Source organism: Leuresthes tenuis, unplaced genomic scaffold (genome assembly GCF_036924035.1).
Source record: "Leuresthes tenuis unplaced genomic scaffold, fLeuTen1.0.hap1 SCAF_20, whole genome shotgun sequence".
Classification (NCBI taxonomy): domain Eukaryota; kingdom Metazoa; phylum Chordata; class Actinopteri; order Atheriniformes; family Atherinopsidae; genus Leuresthes; species Leuresthes tenuis.
This window is the reverse complement of record NW_027325374.1, coordinates 22,997,184-23,013,781: the sequence shown is the minus strand read 5'-3', so window position 1 is coordinate 23,013,781 and position 16,598 is coordinate 22,997,184. Positions and strand designations below refer to the sequence as shown.

Genomic DNA, 16,598 nt, shown 5'->3' with positions numbered 1-16,598 from the left:
GTTTAAAATCCTTGGATTTATTCATTAATTGCACATCCTTTCATATCCACTAACCTCAACAGTTCTCTTTGAAAAGTTCTGGATCATAACTGCACATTTAGGCTGAATTCTAGACTCATTATTCGCTTTAGCTTATTGGAACAGCTTCTCCGAGGCTGTTCTGTTGGAAGCAGCCAGTCTTGGAGTACATTTTATTTTCATATTTTAGATATGACCTCACCTCATGCATTACCCAACATTTAGTCACTCAGGTGTTTTTTACACGACTCACCAGTCTTTTCCAGCATTTTCTCAGGAGTTCAGACAGTGCTAAGTCATTTGTTTTAGTGGTTTGTCTTACTGTGGACTGATGAATATTCAAACTATAACACTGCACAGTCCTCATTTCTTTCTGTTTCCCTCCAAGCAGCCACACTTTCTTATAACCTTGAGTTTTTCTTTGGACATTTTCTGCTTTTTCACTCATTTTGAGTCATTGTACCTGAGCATTTTCAGAGGAATGTGTTTTTTTTTCACATTCAAGAAGGAAAAAGGCTCCTAACTCAAGGGATGAACCAGTGTTGTGTCGACACAGAACAAACAACTTAGCAAAGAAGCCATTTTAAATTGGATCTTTAGGCACTTTGTTACTAGCAGCCTGTCACAAAGACACATCATTTTTTCCCATTTCTTTAGTTTCATCTATGAAAAACAGCAAAGATAACACAGTTTGACAGACAGAAAATAGGATTTCTGCAGCAACAAGGTGATTCCCAAAGAGCTATTAGCTGAAAACTTGGCATATCTCAGCATGGTGTGCAGTGTGTCCTTAAAACATTTGAGGAAACTGGACAAGTGGAGGACAAAAGAAGAAGTGTCAGGCCTAAAAAACTATCTACAGCAGATGAACAGGATCTGAAAGTGATGTCCTTAAGAAAGAGGAAAAAATCCAGCAAAGACCTGACACAGGACCTGAGAGATGCATCTGGACCTTCAGCTGATCCATCTACTGTTGGCCCAAGCCTCATCAGAAATGGTCTCCATGGAAGGGTGGCTGTCAAGAAGCCATTCGTAAGGAAGGGAAACAGGGAGAAAAGGCTGAGCTATGCCAAATGACACAAGAAGTGGACTGAAAATCAGTGGCAACAGGTCTTATGGAGGGATGAATCCTCCCCAGAGCCCGGACCTCAACATTATTGAAGCAGTGTGGGATCATCTGACAGAGAACGGAACAAAAGGCAGCCAACATCCAAAAAGAGCTTTGGGATGTCCTTCAAGAAGCCTGGAGAACTATTCCTGAAGACTCCTTAAAGAAATGACAGAAAGCTTGTCTCAGAGGGTTCAGGCTGTGTTGAAGAATAAAGGAGCTCAGACCAGATATTCACTTTAAAGCTGCTGAGAACTGAACAAACTCTGTTTCTGCCCCATATTCTGTATTTATATTTGTGTTTGAATATGTTTCAGTAAATCTATTTCTTGTTTTCCTCCATATGTAAAGAAACGAGTACTGGATCAAAACCTTTGCACAGTATTGTAGCTAACTAATTAAGAAAGCTGCATAGAGAAGTCCAGTCCTCCAGTATGCTGTATGGATTTGATTTGTTTTTATCTTTTCATGTAGGTGACTTTCTGACAGAGTTCTTTAAGCTTTGCTGTAGGAAGGAGTCGATAGAAGACATTCTGGGTAGAGGATTAGCAGAAGAAGACGGAAAAGGTTAGTTTACATGCTGAACTGTTTAACACTGGAACGGAGGGTATTGTTTCTTGCTACAAAGTGTCCCAACATAGAAAATAGTACAAATAAATGATAGCATTTGGATGTTAAGTACGGTGTGGAGTGCTGATAGGTAACTGTTTGTTTTTTTTGTTTGTTTTTTTCCCACAGAAACGAGTGACCTCAGCTCTGCTTTATCAAAGTTGACTGAGCCAGCTGCACCCGTGCCAATTACCAAGCTGTCTGTCTCCAGTATGGTACACAGTGCCCGGAAGCACATCCGCCGCCGTCGGCACATTGATGAGTCACCACTTAACAATGATATACTCAATTCAATCCTTCTGGTATGTATAATTCATGGAGTCTGTTTTATATTGGTATTAGCGTCACATAAAACATAGCAAAGGAAAATCAAAAAGTTGAAATGTTGTGAAAAATGTAAATCAAAACAGAATACAATGATTTGCAAATCTCATAGCATAATATTTGATTCACAACAAAAAATAGAAAGCATTTCAAATGTTGAAATGAGACATTTAAACTGGTTCATGAGCAAAATGAGCTCATCTCTAATTTGATGGAAGCAACATGTTTATAAAAAAAAAAAAATTGGGGAAAGAGGGAACAAAAGTCTGGAAAAGTAAGTGGTACTAAAAAGAAACAACTAGAGCATAGGTGTCAAACATCTGGCCCGCAGTGTAATTATATTTGGCCCGCGAGGCAATTTCAAATTAATATTATACGGCAGCAGCGCTGTAACACTGCATTCACCGCTTATACTACAAATCCCATAATGCTCTGCTGTTGTTTTGGCGCGTCAATTAGAACAGAGGCAGATACGCCCCCTCCTCTGTGTCAGTAGCGTTTATGCTAGTGGTCTCTTTGCGCACTCCTTTGGCTGAAAGCCCCGTGCACCCCGCATCCCCGTGCCTCTCCCCCAGACCACACTTCGACCTCAAACCACAGCTGTCACTGTTACCCTACCAAAAAATGGCCAAAAGAAAGGCAGAAAATAGAACTTTTCTGGACAGGTGGGAGACAGAATATCTGTTTACATATGTAAAAGACAGACCTGTTTGTCTTGTTTGTGGAGCCAACGCGTCAGTAACTAAGGAGAACAATATTAGACGACACTATGAAAGGAAACACTTGGACACAGCTCAAAGGAGCCAGAAAGTAAAAGAGATGAAAAGAGGTTTATGTTATTTTATTTTCAAATTTATTAGCCTGTGTAAAAAGCTAATTTTGACATTTACATCAGAAGGCTGCAAACAGAAAGGAGGCATTCAATTTTTATTTAAATTAGTTTAATATGCCATTGATATGTTTTTATTATTATTAGCAATTTTGCACCCCTGGACTTTAAAGTTATATAATCCTTGCTGGTTCAGTATTCATTGTTAAATCAAAACTTGTTGGGTTCCATATTAAAAAGTTCATTTGTTCAACCTTGGCCCGCGGCTTTGTTCAATTCAAAATTTTGGCCCACTGTGTATTTGAGTTTGACACCCCTGAACTAGAGGAACATCTTGCAACTAATCAGGTTAACTGGCAACAGGATTGAGTATAAAAAGAGCACCTTGGAGAGGCAGAGTGTCTCCGAAGTAACGATGGGCAGAGGTTCAGCAAGTTGCAAAGGTTTAATCCACAAACTGTGGAGCGGTTTCAGAAAAATGTTCCTCAGTGCAAAGCTGTAAAAACTTTGAATATTCAATCATTAAAAGATTCAGGGAATCTGGAGACATCTCTGTGCTGAAGGGACACAACTGAAAATCAGTCGCAGGAGGGCTTTCTTTGATTATATTAATATTAGTGTTATTGTTTTTAATGACTGCTCTGCTTAGACTCATGGAGGACGTGCTTGTTTCCTGCTGTTTCCATAGTGACAAATTTATAATCAAATTTTTTTTCAGCATGAGAAGTACAATGTTTGAGTGCGTGACAAAAGACCGAAAAGCGTGACTGTCACACTCAATATGTGAGACTTGAGAGCCCTGTTCTGGTGTTCACCCTCTTCACCTCTTTTGCCTGGTTGCCATCTCCTTCCCTCATTTGCAGTTTCCTCTGGCTCATCATTTTCTGGCTCTTGTTCGTTTTCTTCTTCCGGATCCGTTGCAGTTCTGTCCTCTGTTGCCTCCGATTCCTCACTCTCTCTTGGCTCCTCATTAAGACATTAAGAATACAATAAGAAGACTCAGGACTGCTGAGCAGCTAGAATCCTATATCAGACAAGAATGGGACAACATTTCTTTCTCAAAGGTCCAGCAAAAAGACTGTTGTTAAAGGAGGAAGAGATGCTACACAGTGGGAAACATGGACCATTTCCAACCTTTTTTTAGACATGTTGTTTCCATCAATTAGGTTCATTTCAGGTTATTTATATAGCACCATATCACAACAACGAGCTGGAAGACACAGGTTTGATTCAAGAGATATGATAAATGGAATGGATGTGCACTGAGGCTAGGCTGGAAGCTTGAGGCGGAAGGGTTGAGTAGAGTCTATTTCAAAGGTACCCATGTATTTCGGTGCCAGTTTCTCAGAAGTAAACCTCAGAGGAATGTCCTTGGTTGCCAGCTAAACCACTGGCGAGGGGCGCACTGTGGGGCTGGGACACAACGCCGATCCACTAGATGGTTGTTTCGTTCAACTGTGCGTAACAAAGCCTCACGGGTCTGGGTCCAAATATGGGATTGTTGGCAGTGACACAACAGAGACCAGCCTCGAGCTCTTGATTAAGCTGCTCTGTCTGCCCTTCAGACTGGGGGTAGTAACGAGAGCTTAACGAGACCTTAGCCCCATAAGTTTTAGCACAAAAAGTTTTCCATACCTCTGAGATGAATTGGGCAGATATGAGACCGGGGACCTACTGAGGTTGCAGAAGTCCAGACGGTGGTAGGTTGTTAATCTTATGCCTTGCACACGTAGTGGAAACAGTCACATACTCTCTGCTATCTGTCTCGAGGGATGGCCACCAGAAATTGTGCTGAAGGAGTGTGATGGTGCGGTGTATTCCAGGGTGGCAGGCAAACTTGGAGGTATGAGCCTAGTGGATAACGGTGGAGCAAGCTGCAGAGGGAACAAACTGGCGTGGAAGTCCACTGCCTGGATCTGAGTCCAAGATTAACCCATGGCAAATCTGATTCTCGATCTGGCATGACCCACCAGGCAGGTCAAGAGGAGAATCTAGGCTGGTTCCACTGATTCCTCTTTGGAAGCAAATGGACATGGGTGTCTAGTTTGACCTTGCGGGAGCCTAGACGGTAAGTAATATCCATCCATCCATCCATCATCTGCCGCTTATCCGGGGGTCGGGTCGCGGGGGCAGCAGCTTGAGCAGAGAAACCCAGACGTCTCTGTCCCCGGCCACTTCCTCCAGCTCTTCCGGGGGGACCCCGAGGCATTCCCAGGCCAGCCGAGAGACATAGTCTCTCCAGCGTGTCCTGGGTCTTCCCCGGGGTCTCCTCCCAGTGGGACGTGCCCGGAACACCTCCCCAGGGAGGCGCCCAGGGGGCATCCTAACCAGATGCCCGAGCCACCTCATCTGACTCCTCTCAATGCGGAGGAGCAGCGGTTCTACTCCGAGCCCCTCCCGGATGACTGAGCTTCTCACCCTATCTCTAAGGGAAAGACCCAGACACCCTGCGGAGGAAACCCATTTCGGTCGCTTGTATTCGCGATCTTGTTCTTTCGGTCACTACCCACAACTCGTGACCATAGGTGAGGATGGGAACGTAGATTGACCAGTAAGTAGAGAGCTTCGCCTTCTGGCTCAGCTCCCTCTTCACAACGACGGGTCGGTGCAGAGCCCGCAACACTGCAGACGCCGCACCGATCCGCCCGTCAATCTCCCGCTCCATTCGTCCCTCACTCGTGAACAAGACCCCGAGATACTTGAACTCCTCCACTTGGGGAAGGATCTCATTCCCGACCCGGAGAGAGCATTCCACCCTTTTCCGGCTGAGAACCATAGTCTCGGATTTGGAGGTGCTGATTCTCATCCCAGCCGCTTCACACTCGGCTGCGAATCGCTCCAGTGAGAGCTGAAGGTCACGGCCTGACGACGCTAACAGAACCACATCATCTGCAAAAAGCAGAGACCCGATTCTGAGGTCGCCAAATCGGACACCCTCAACGCCCTGGCTGCGCCTAGAAATTCTGTCCATAAAAGTTAGGAACAGAATCGTTGACAAAGGGCAGCCCTGACGGTGTCCAACTCTCACCGGAAACGTATCCGACTTACTGCCGGCAATGCGGACCAAACTCTGGCACCGGTCATACAGAGACCGAACGGCCCCTATCAAGGGGTCCGGCACTCCATATTCCCGGAGCACTCCCCACAGGACTCCACAAGGGACACGGTCGAACGCTTTCTCCAAGTCCACAAAACACATGTAGACTGGTTGGGCGAACTCCCATGCACCCTCCAGGATCCTGCCGAGGGTATAGAGCTGGTCCACTGTTCCACGGCCAGGACGAAAGCCACACTGCATCTCCTGAATCCGAGGCTCGATTATCCGACGGATCCTCCTCTCCAATACCCCCGAATAGACCTTACCAGGGAGGCTGAGGAGTGTGATACCCCTATAGTTGGAACACACCCTCCGGTCCCCCTTTTTAAAGAGGGGGACCACCACCCCAATCTGCCAGTCCAGAGGCACTGTCCCCGATGTCCACACGATGCTGCAGAGGCGTGTCAGCCAAGACAGCCCTACAACATCCAGAGCCTTGAGAAACTCAGGACGGACCTCATCCACCCCCGGGGCCTTGCCACCGAGGAGCTTTTTGACCACCTCGGCAACCTCAGCCCCAGAAATGGGAGGCCCCGTCTCCGAGCTCTCCGACTCTGCCTCTTCCGAGCACGTGTTGGTAGGATTGAGGAGTTCCTCGAAGTACTCCCCCCACCGACTCACAACATCCCTAGTTGAGGTCAGCAAAGCCCCGTCCCCACTGTAAACAGGGTTGACTGTGAGCCGCTTCCCCCCCCCCTGAGACGCCGGATGGTGGACCAGAATCTCTTCGAGGCCGTCCGGAAATCGTTCTCCATGGTCTCACCGAACTCCTCCCAGGCCCGAGTTTTTGCCTCAGCAACCGCCGAAGCCGCAGCCCGTCTGGCCTGTCGGTACCTATCAGCTGCTTCCAGGGTCCCACTGGCCAAAAAGGCCCGATAGGACTCCTTCTTCAGCTTGACGGCTTCCCTCACCACTGGTGTCCACCAGCAGGTTCGAGGGTTGCCGCCACGACAGGCACCGACCACCTTACGGCCACAACTCCGATCAGCTGCCTCGGCAATGGAGTCACGGAACATGGCCCATTCGGACTCAATGTCCCCCACCTCCCCCGGGATATGGTTGAAGCTCTGCCGGAGGTGGAAGTTAAAGCTCCTTCTGACGGGGGATTCTGACAAACGCTCCCAGCAGACCCTCACAATACGTTTGGGCCTGCCAGGTCTGATCGGCATCCTCCCCCACCAGCGGAGCCAACTCACCACCAGGTGGGGATCAGTTGACAGCTCCGCCCCTCTCTTCACCCGAGTGTCCAGGACATACGGCCGCAAGTCCGATGATACAACCACAAAGTCGATCATCGAACTGCGGCCAAGGGTGTCCTGGTGCCAAGTGCACATATGGACACCCTTATGTCTGAACATGGTGTTCGTTATGGACAGTCCATGACCAGCACAGAAGTCCAACAACATAACACCACTCTGGTTCAGATCGGGGGGGCCATTCCTCCCAATCACACCCCTCCAGGTCTCACTGTCATTGCCCACGTGAGCATTGAAGTCCCCCAGCAGAACGAGGGAGTCTCCGGTAGGAGCATTCTCCAGTGCCTCCCCAGAGACTCCAAAAAGGGTGGGTACTCTGAACTGCTGTTTGGCGCATAGGCACAAACAACAGTCAGGACTCGTCCCCCCACCCGAAGGTGGAGGGAGGCTACCCTCTCGTTCACTGGGGTAAGCCCCAATGTACTGGCACACAGCCGGGGGGCAATAAGTATGCCCACACCTGCTCTGCGCCTCTCACCACGGGCAACTCCAGAGTGGAAGAGAGTCCAACCCCTCTCAAGAGGACTGGTTCCAGAGCCCAAGCCGTGCGTCGAGGTGAGTCCGACTATATCTAGCCGGAACCGCTCAGCCTCGCGCACCAGCTCCGGCTCCTTCCCCAACAGAGAGGTGACATTCCACGTCCCAAGAGCTAGCTTCAGTAGCCGAGGATCAGACCGCCAAGGCCTCTGCCTTCGGCTGCTACCCAGCTCACATCGCACCCGACCCCCTTGGCCCCTCCCACGGGTGGTGAGCCCGTCGGAAGGGGGACCCACGTCATCATTTCGGGCTATGCCCGACCGAGCCCCATGGGCACAGACCCGGCCACCAGGCGCCCGCTGCCGGGCCCCACCCCCGGGCCTGGCTCCGAGGGGAGGCCCCGGTGTCCCATATCCGGGCAAGGGATCACGAGGTCCAAATTTTTTGTTCATCATGGGGGGTCTTTTGAGCTGTTCTTTGTCTGGTCCCTCATCTAGGATCTGTTTGCCTTGGGTGACCCTACCAGGGGCTTAAAGCCCCGGGCAACATAGCTCCCAGACTCATTGGGGCACGCAATCTCCCCCACCACGATAAGGTGACAGCTCAGGGGGGAGACCAGTTCCATGATTTTAATTTTGAGAGCAATGTGGAGAGAGGCTCCAAAGGTTTGAGACAGGACAAGATGAAGAAGAGAAGCAGGGAAGATAAGGGAGAGGGTAATATAGAGGAGAGAAGAGAAATGCGACCGCCTTCGTTGAGAGCCGGAAGAGAAGCTGGAGGGGAAGCAGACAGATGCTCATGAATATTTTGCAGCAATTCGAAAACTTGACTGAGAGGTTGGTTATTTGAGCCCTGTTGTTCGTTTAGTGACTCTAGAGCCTTCTCATGCTCTCCGAGCATGACTCCTTGTTTGGTCAGAGCTGACCGGAAGGCATCTCTTTGGCCAGATTGTGCCGTCATGGCTCGGTGACAAGCCAACTCACAAAATTGGAACAGAATTTATTTACAGGTACATGGTATTAGAAGCCAGAGGGAGGATTTGGGTAAACGTGGAACTCAGAGAGGAGGAAGACCATTAGTGAGGAGCCAATAAGGTAGATTTTCCAGACAAAGGTAAATATCAGTTCTTACTAGGCCCAGGTGGCAATCCAGAATGGAAGGGGAGGATTCTGGTGCTGTGGTTCTGACTCAGTGGCAGGGTGAGCAGACAGGTAGGGGAAACAGGAATCCAAGAATTAATGCTTAATCCTTAGCATGGGAATCCAGAGTGAGGAGAATAGACAACAGAAGATAAGAAGAAAAACAAGAAGGCAAGATAAGTACTACAAAATAACTGTATGGCCCACAGGAGTTACATTCAGCTATTACCAAATGGTTCAGCTTTTTCAAATATTAAGCCAATTTTGAAATATGACAGTTTCAAAAACATGAACATTTTTGCTCCTTCTTGATTTTTATGAATTAGCAGCCTGCAGAGGGACACACTGATAATTTTAACTTCCTCTAACTTTCATACAGTTTAACTCAGAGAAACAAATTATACCTTAAAATGTAGGAAACATTGTCCTCTTTTAGCTGCTGTAACTACTAAAGAGCTCACATTTACAGAATTTCAGCTATGAGCCTTGAAGCAAGAGAAACCTTTTAAATTCTCTCACTAATGGGAATTTTGGTATGACACCAGAGACAGGTTCAACTGTGTTCAACTCACTGCCATTTACATATTTTTCACTCCATTGAAATAAAAACTATATTGCCGCGTTCCTCTATCCCTTCTGGTTCTTACAGTCTTCAAATTATTTTCCTCGCTCTTACAGTTTTCTCACAGGAGGTCATAGTATCCAAAATAGCCATTTCTGCAGGTTATACAGGGAGGGAGCTCGTTAAGCCGTAGCTGCTTACAAACATTCCTATCACTGTGATGACATAACTCTCCCACTCCCCTGCTACATATTACACTGCAGCCATTTTAACTATTACTCACTTGATTTCTGCTAAAGAGGTTGCTCAGGTAGTGCGGCTCATTCAGGATGGCACATCAGTGCGAGCTGTGGCAAGAAGGTTTGCTGTGTCTCTCAGCACAGTGTCCAGAGCATGGAGGAGATACCAGGAGACAAGCCAGTACACCAGGAGACTTGGAAGGGTCCGCAACAACCCAGCAGCAGGACTGCTACCTCCTCCTTTCTGCAAGGAGGAATGGGAGGAGCTCTGCCAGAGCCCTGTAAAATGACTAGCAGGCCACTAATATGCATGTTTCTGCTCAAACTGTCAGAAACAGACTCCATGAGGTCAAGTAATCACATTCGGCTCATGAGCATTCTCACTGCTGTTTCGCAGGAACAGCTTTTTCTAGTTAAATTTAAAATTAATCCACTTCATACATATAAAGCCAATTGAAAGAAACATTTCCTAGCCAAGGAAACCAACAGATTGCACCGAAATTTCTCTTTGATCCAATCCCCCATCCTGAGCGTGCATGAGGCGACTGTGGAGAGAAATTACTCCCTTTTAACAGGAAGAAACCTCTGATAGAACCAGACTCAGGAAAGGTGGCCATCTGCCTCAACCAGCTGGGGTTTGAGAGGACAGAAAAAAGGGGCAACAAACACCATAACACCATTCAAAGGATAAATGCTGAGACTGAGAAACACAAATTATTAAAGGTAGTGATGGTGTCTGCTTCCTGAACCCAAACTGGCAGCTGGTTCCACAGAGAGGGGCCTGATAATTAAAGGCTCTGCCTTAAACAAAAGCAGCGAAATATTAGAGAGCTATTGGCTGCTGCATCTGCACGTGCTCTCGTTAACACGTCCTGATTAATTTGTGTTTTGGATTTAGTTTAAAAGAACATTATAATTTGTCAGACTATCTTTGGTTCCATAATGAAATATTTGAACACTTCCCTGAGGGTGAATATCCTGAATAACCTATAACAAATTAAGTTATAAAGGTTTTACTGATGTTGGAATTGTTTCTACCTACCTTCAAGGAGGCTCAGGTAACACCCTCGTTAAAAAAGTTAAAAGTTGAAAACCTTCAATCAGTATCACTACTTCATTTTCTATCTAAGCTTATTGACAAAGCTGTTTTAAAACGGATCTCACACTTCCTCTCATAGCACAATCTCTTTGATCCAAGTCTCTCAGGCTTCAGTGGGGCCATTGAACTAAGAAAACTACCACCCTAAAGGTAGCTTGATTTACAGCACAGTCCTCAGTTCTCATCTGCTAGATCTATCTCTTGGTTTAAATTATACCTTACTGGCCATTCTTTTAAGCACATCGAAGAGCAAACAAGGTGACATTAATGAGGTGAGGTGCCCCAAGGCCTGGTACGTGGATCCTTTCTCTTTGCAATATACACCAACTCCTTAGTTCCTCTCTTCCACTTACATCAGTTTTTGGTTATTTTCTATGCAGACGATACTCGACTTTACCAGTCCTTAATTAATTCGTCATATTCACCCCTTGTGGGACATATCCTTGTAGCTCAGAAGAAGTAATGGCTGTACGTCTAAATGTTGAATTGTCCTTAACAACTGAACCCCACATTGTGTGCAAGTGTGTGCATGATAGAAAAAAACACTGTTTACTAAGTATAGACTAAGATTTGCTGTATGGCTGTGTTTGTGACTCAGTGAATATGCTTGTAGTAAGTGCTTTGAGTGGTCAGCAAGACTAGGAATGCTCCGCAATTGCAGTTCAATTGTCATTCCCACAAGATAACCCTCAGGCTCTCAGTAACAATGTCAAGTAGTCTCTGGTAGATAACCACACGGTTATAGGAAGGCCACCTTCAGTTAAAACCTGCTATGACTAAGCTATTGATCACCCAATAACTGCACTAAATGCAATATTAACATTGCCTCTTGTAGCCAAATTATATATCGCCGGCACACGTGGCACCAACAATATCACTTCTGAATAAGCCTTATTTTACCTCGTTTTGGGCACCGCCTTCAATCGAAGGAAAAAGACTCCTACGATTCTGGTATGTTAAATTAATAATCAATTATTAATTAATAATTAATAAATTCCAGTCTCATATAGTCGCTACTCGTGAATTCTCGTTTTGTTGGACTCACACGTACGTAAAGAACACAGCTCTTGAATTGAAAAGAACTAAGGGGAGGGGATGGATGGATACCGGAATCATTCAAATAGTCTAGGTTTGTTACTATTTGAATTTAAAGGCTAACAGCTTGGGTTAGTTTATCATTTAGCAGTGAATTCTCTCGACACCCACCGCATACCGTCTGAAATGTAAGAACAGGGCAGATCTTACGGTTAGGTCAGCTCCGAACCACAGGTAATCGCCAGCGGGTCCAACTGGGTCTCTGTCTGTTCCGCGTCTCGCGGCCTTCGTTGTGGTTGACTGTCAGGGACTGGACCGGTCGCTTTCCTGTGCCGGAGAGTGGCTTCCTTCTGGTAGCTCAGAAGACGAACGTGGTGGTGTGTCGGAAATCACCGCAAATGATAAAACTGTCCAAGGGTCGAGTTGGTTTTGGTTGCTGACCAACTCTGATGAGGTGAACTTAAATTCACCAAAGACTGACAAAAAGGTTGACAAGCTTAACGCTGGCTCCTTTTGGTGATCAAAAATAGGTGAGGAAGCGTACAGCAGCAGAGTTTAAAACGTGCTATAGAGAGGAGACAGGTTGACGGACGAACAAAAACACAAAACGTATCTTTCTACTGCATTCTTCCCTTTCTGTCTTTGTTCAGACCTTCTTCCAGCTCATCTTCCTCTCCTGCCATTTCCAAAGACTCTCCGCCAGACTCTCATTCCATCAATTAGAGCTCTCTGCTCTTCATCTTCTCTACTGATCTGGACCTTCAATATTTTCTTACAATATTCCGTCAATATTCTCTTCAAGAACTTATTCAATAAATGACTTTTTCTCAAGAAACAGCTGATTATTGGTTAATAGTTGCATTATTTCATATAAATGTCACATGTCATATGCATGTTGTTGACTTAGTTTTGGGTTTAACTATTCAGTGCTACAAACCACTCGGGGGCAATGTGGCTCCATAAGCTGATTAGTCATTTTCCAAAATAATAATATCTTCCGTATCGTTCCACGTACTATCATGAAAAAGGTATTAAAATGCAGCTTGTGATATCACTGAGAACATGAAAGAACTTGTTCAAAGATATAAAGCACATTTAATACAGTTTCAAGATTCAGCTAAAAAGTGATTCTGGGTGAGATCCTTTTGAGAGGTCCATGCAGCGACTGTCTCTGGCTTGAGTCAGAGTCAGGGCAAACTGTCACCATTGTTTACTTTGAACCATATAGGGTCGGAAGGGTCCTGTTCTGGTTTTCCCCAATACTCTCCTGAAAGGGTCCGTTGTTTGTTCAGCTTAGTTAGCACTAAGCTATTAATGCATTTACCTAAATTTATGGTACAGGTCTGTGGAGGGAGGGGCTGAGAAAACTCCCCCAAAATGCTTTCGTGGGGAAAGGTTGTTGTAAATTTCTCTTCTTTGATGTAGAAATCCCCCATCTGGTATTTCCACACTGACCATCCCCACAAAAGAATGTTGCAGTCATTTAAAATCTTAAGTTTGTATTAAATTTCACACTTGAGTTCGCTACACTCTCAAACAAAGGTTGTGGCCACTTCTGTTTTTCTCTGACTATGTACTTTACAACATCTGTAAAATCAACTTGTATCTGACTGCCATCCCTACAAACAAGGTAGTCTCAGTCCAGACTGTTGAAATTTGTGGCTCCATGATGGTGGAACTGCTCCAGCTTCTGGACTGGCTCTACTTGTGCCCAGTCATCTAGATAGATTCATATTGATTTAGCTCTTAATGTATAGAACAGGGTTTCTTACTGCACTGAAGCTTGAATATTGTTCCCCACTTGTAAGTTGCTTTGCATCTGGTAATTGGCTAAATGTAAATGTAAACAAGACTACCACTTTCTGTCCTCTCTACGTTCCACTAAAGTATTGTTAAATATATTTAACAATATTGTTTCTTTGCCAACTGTGTCATCATCTGGTTTGAACACATTAACACATGTAATAAGAAAGATCCTACATCAAATGGGAACGTTTGTGAAGAAAATCACTGGTGGGTGTTTACCTCTTAACAGTTGTCAGGAGAGAATACCATCTACATTATGTAAGACATAATTTCAACTCAGCCCATGTGCAGTCTGGCTTTCTCCTCTCTCATAGGTAATATAAGCTTATCAACACTGTGTATGATATTCTTTGATTTTTTTAAAATTTAAAAAAAAAATTTATGATGCACAAATGGATGAATAGATTTGGTCAAAATGTAATTTGAATATGAGTCAGAAGAATAAAGGATGCTTACTGTCCAAATGCTTCCACTTTGTTTTTCAATGTGTGTATCTGATTACATAACCATATATGACCATGTCTTTCTATTTTTTATCTCAGTATCTTTTCCCAGATGCTGCTGTGGAGAAGTCATCAGACAATATTAAGGATAACACTGCACAGTCAAACTCCAACAGGGCATCTGAGCAGGAAAAAAGTTCTGATGATGTACGTTTTACCACTTGCACACCGGAAGTTGGACTCTGTAATCTTGATTTTTTTTTTTTTTTTTTTTTTTTAATTGTTGTTTTCAATTTTTTATATATATATTTTTCAAAGTGAAGGATGAAAATAAAGAAATCTGAAACAGGGGTGCAAAGTAGTTCAGCTGGTTGAGGTCCTCTTTACAGTTTAACTCCCAGCCTGTGGCCCTTTGCTGTACACCAACCTTCCCTGACTATTTCCAAGGAGATTTAGTGGGATTATTTTAGCTATAAACATGACTACAATCACTGCAGAACCACCATACACCGCATTTGAAGAAAACAAATACTTTTTTATGACTGACCGTGTCTTGCTGAACATCATGTCAGAAAATGAATGAATGATTGAGTGAAATCCCAATAACATTTTGCCAGGAGGTCTCTGCACTTTCCTGTGGTCATTTAATTTGTCGCAGTCAATATCAGACTTTTTCTGTTATTATATTATATATATATATATATATATATTGTTATTATATTATTATTTTTCTTGATTTGTTAAATTGGTGACCTGTTTTTCTTGCTTTTTCTCCTCTCACCTCAGAACCTGTTCCTCCAGCTGAAGTCTGCACCCAGTGACAGTCTGACTTACCGGTTGGCATTATGTCTGTGTCTGGTCAACTACAGCTATGGTGGTCTGCCAGCTGTTGCTCACCTCTGGCAGGAATTTGTTCTCGAGTTGCGTTACCGTTGGGAAAACAATTACCTTATCTACGGGTTGGTACAGCACACACTTTTTCTGCATTGCATCATGTCTGTGGCTTGACATTTCACAACTTTTTACCATTTTGTATTTTTTTGTTTACACAATTCATCACCAACTGTTGAGAATGCAGACGCATAAAATACAAAAGAAATACATCTAAGATACAGACTATATATAAACTATATTTTTGCATTTCTGTACAATGTGAAAGCTGCTTGAGTTTTAAAGAATTGTTAATGTATTCCTGACTCTGAATAAAGTAAATTCTTCTTCTAATGGTAAGCGGGTGTTTCACTGAGTGGGGAAAATCTATTAGAAACGCAGACCGGTTGATGGTGACCCCCACAGGCTTGACTTTGGGTCCCGGCCAAATTTGCCGTCAGACACCAAACCATGTTGCAGCTCTATGGCGATTGCAAGCACAGCAGTTTGAGAGCACAATAACAAATTCCTCATTAGCTGAACATTCCTCCTCCCCATTGGCTCATTCATACTCGACACATACCCACAACTCTCACGAGACTAGAAGCCACTCCTCGTCAACAGGTATAAATCGCCACATTTTTTTCCTACATTGGTTGGGTTTTTACTTCAGAGCTTTGATGCAATACTATTGGGTTAAGAAGATCCCGTTCTGAGGTTGCTGTAAACCCTCCAGGTGATATTTTGTTGATGTTTATTTTTTGTAATAAACGGAACCTTTTCGCTAGCTGGCTTCCTTCGAATTCTTTACCTGAGTTTTCATCAGAAAACTCAAGAACCAGCCGAAGCTTTCATCCCTTTTAAATTAATCTCTCTGTTTGTGGCTAACATTTCCCTTGAGGGGTGGGATTAATATGACAGGAAATTAATATTGTTACTTGGGGTAGCAATAAAGTTTACATATGCATTCATATGTCTGCAGATATATGACTATGTATGTGTATGTAAGACTTTCATGGTCAAAACAAATGAACAAAAAAAAGCTCATTCTGAATCTTCTCCATCTTATCTAAATTCTGACTAATCTGCAGATTGGACAGTGGACCTCCTGATCTTCGCTGCTGTCTTCTGCATCAGAAGTTCCAGGTATTAATTTTTTCCTAACCGCATACTTGGTGTACAAAGAGAGACCAAATGATTTCTGAGCACACATAAAACATTAATTAGAGGTTATGGCTCTTTAACACCTCCTTTCAAGTAAAATTACCTTAAAATACCTGTCCATGTCATATTTTGTACTCTTCTAGCACCACATGGAGTCGAAGCCTCATTTTGATCTCTTTGGAAAGCAAACACTACAGTTTTACTAAACTGCCAGAATCACTATACGAGTGTTACTGGGACTGAGTTACAGATGTTTAAACACGTTGAAAAAAAATATTTTCTGTCCATCAGAATCTTTGTAAACAGAGTCTTGTAAGATGAATGTGACCTGTTAGTTGAAAACAATCAGACTGCAGCCTGATGTCTATTAAGTCCTTTTCCAAATAAGATAACATCAGCTTAAAGATAAATGTTTTATACAGGTTTCCTAAAGGTGTGTTCAAGTACTCTTCTCAAACTGTTGCTGGCTTTGGACACAATATGGAATCTGCAAAAGGCTCAACTGAAATGTCAATCAAAAGCT

The 16,598-nt window shown here is 44.3% G+C and overlaps 1 protein-coding gene across 3 annotated transcripts in view; it reads left to right on the top strand.

The window, feature by feature from the left end:
* rab3gap1 (RAB3 GTPase activating protein subunit 1) overlaps positions 1–16,598 on the top strand; it is a 178,217-nt gene that overhangs the window by 119,154 nt on the left and 42,465 nt on the right. For 2 of the 3 annotated variants that reach the window (XM_072373583.1, XM_072373585.1), the window contains 5 exons: positions 1,601–1,693; positions 1,865–2,037; positions 14,141–14,248; positions 14,828–15,000; positions 16,003–16,057. In XM_072373583.1, the coding sequence (XP_072229684.1) occupies positions 1,601–1,693; positions 1,865–2,037; positions 14,141–14,248; positions 14,828–15,000; positions 16,003–16,057 (602 nt within the window). Of the gene's footprint in view, positions 1–1,600; positions 1,694–1,864; positions 2,038–14,140; positions 14,249–14,822; positions 15,001–16,002; positions 16,058–16,598 lie in introns of all 3 variants that reach the window. The other variant, XM_072373584.1, reaches the window with a different exon arrangement.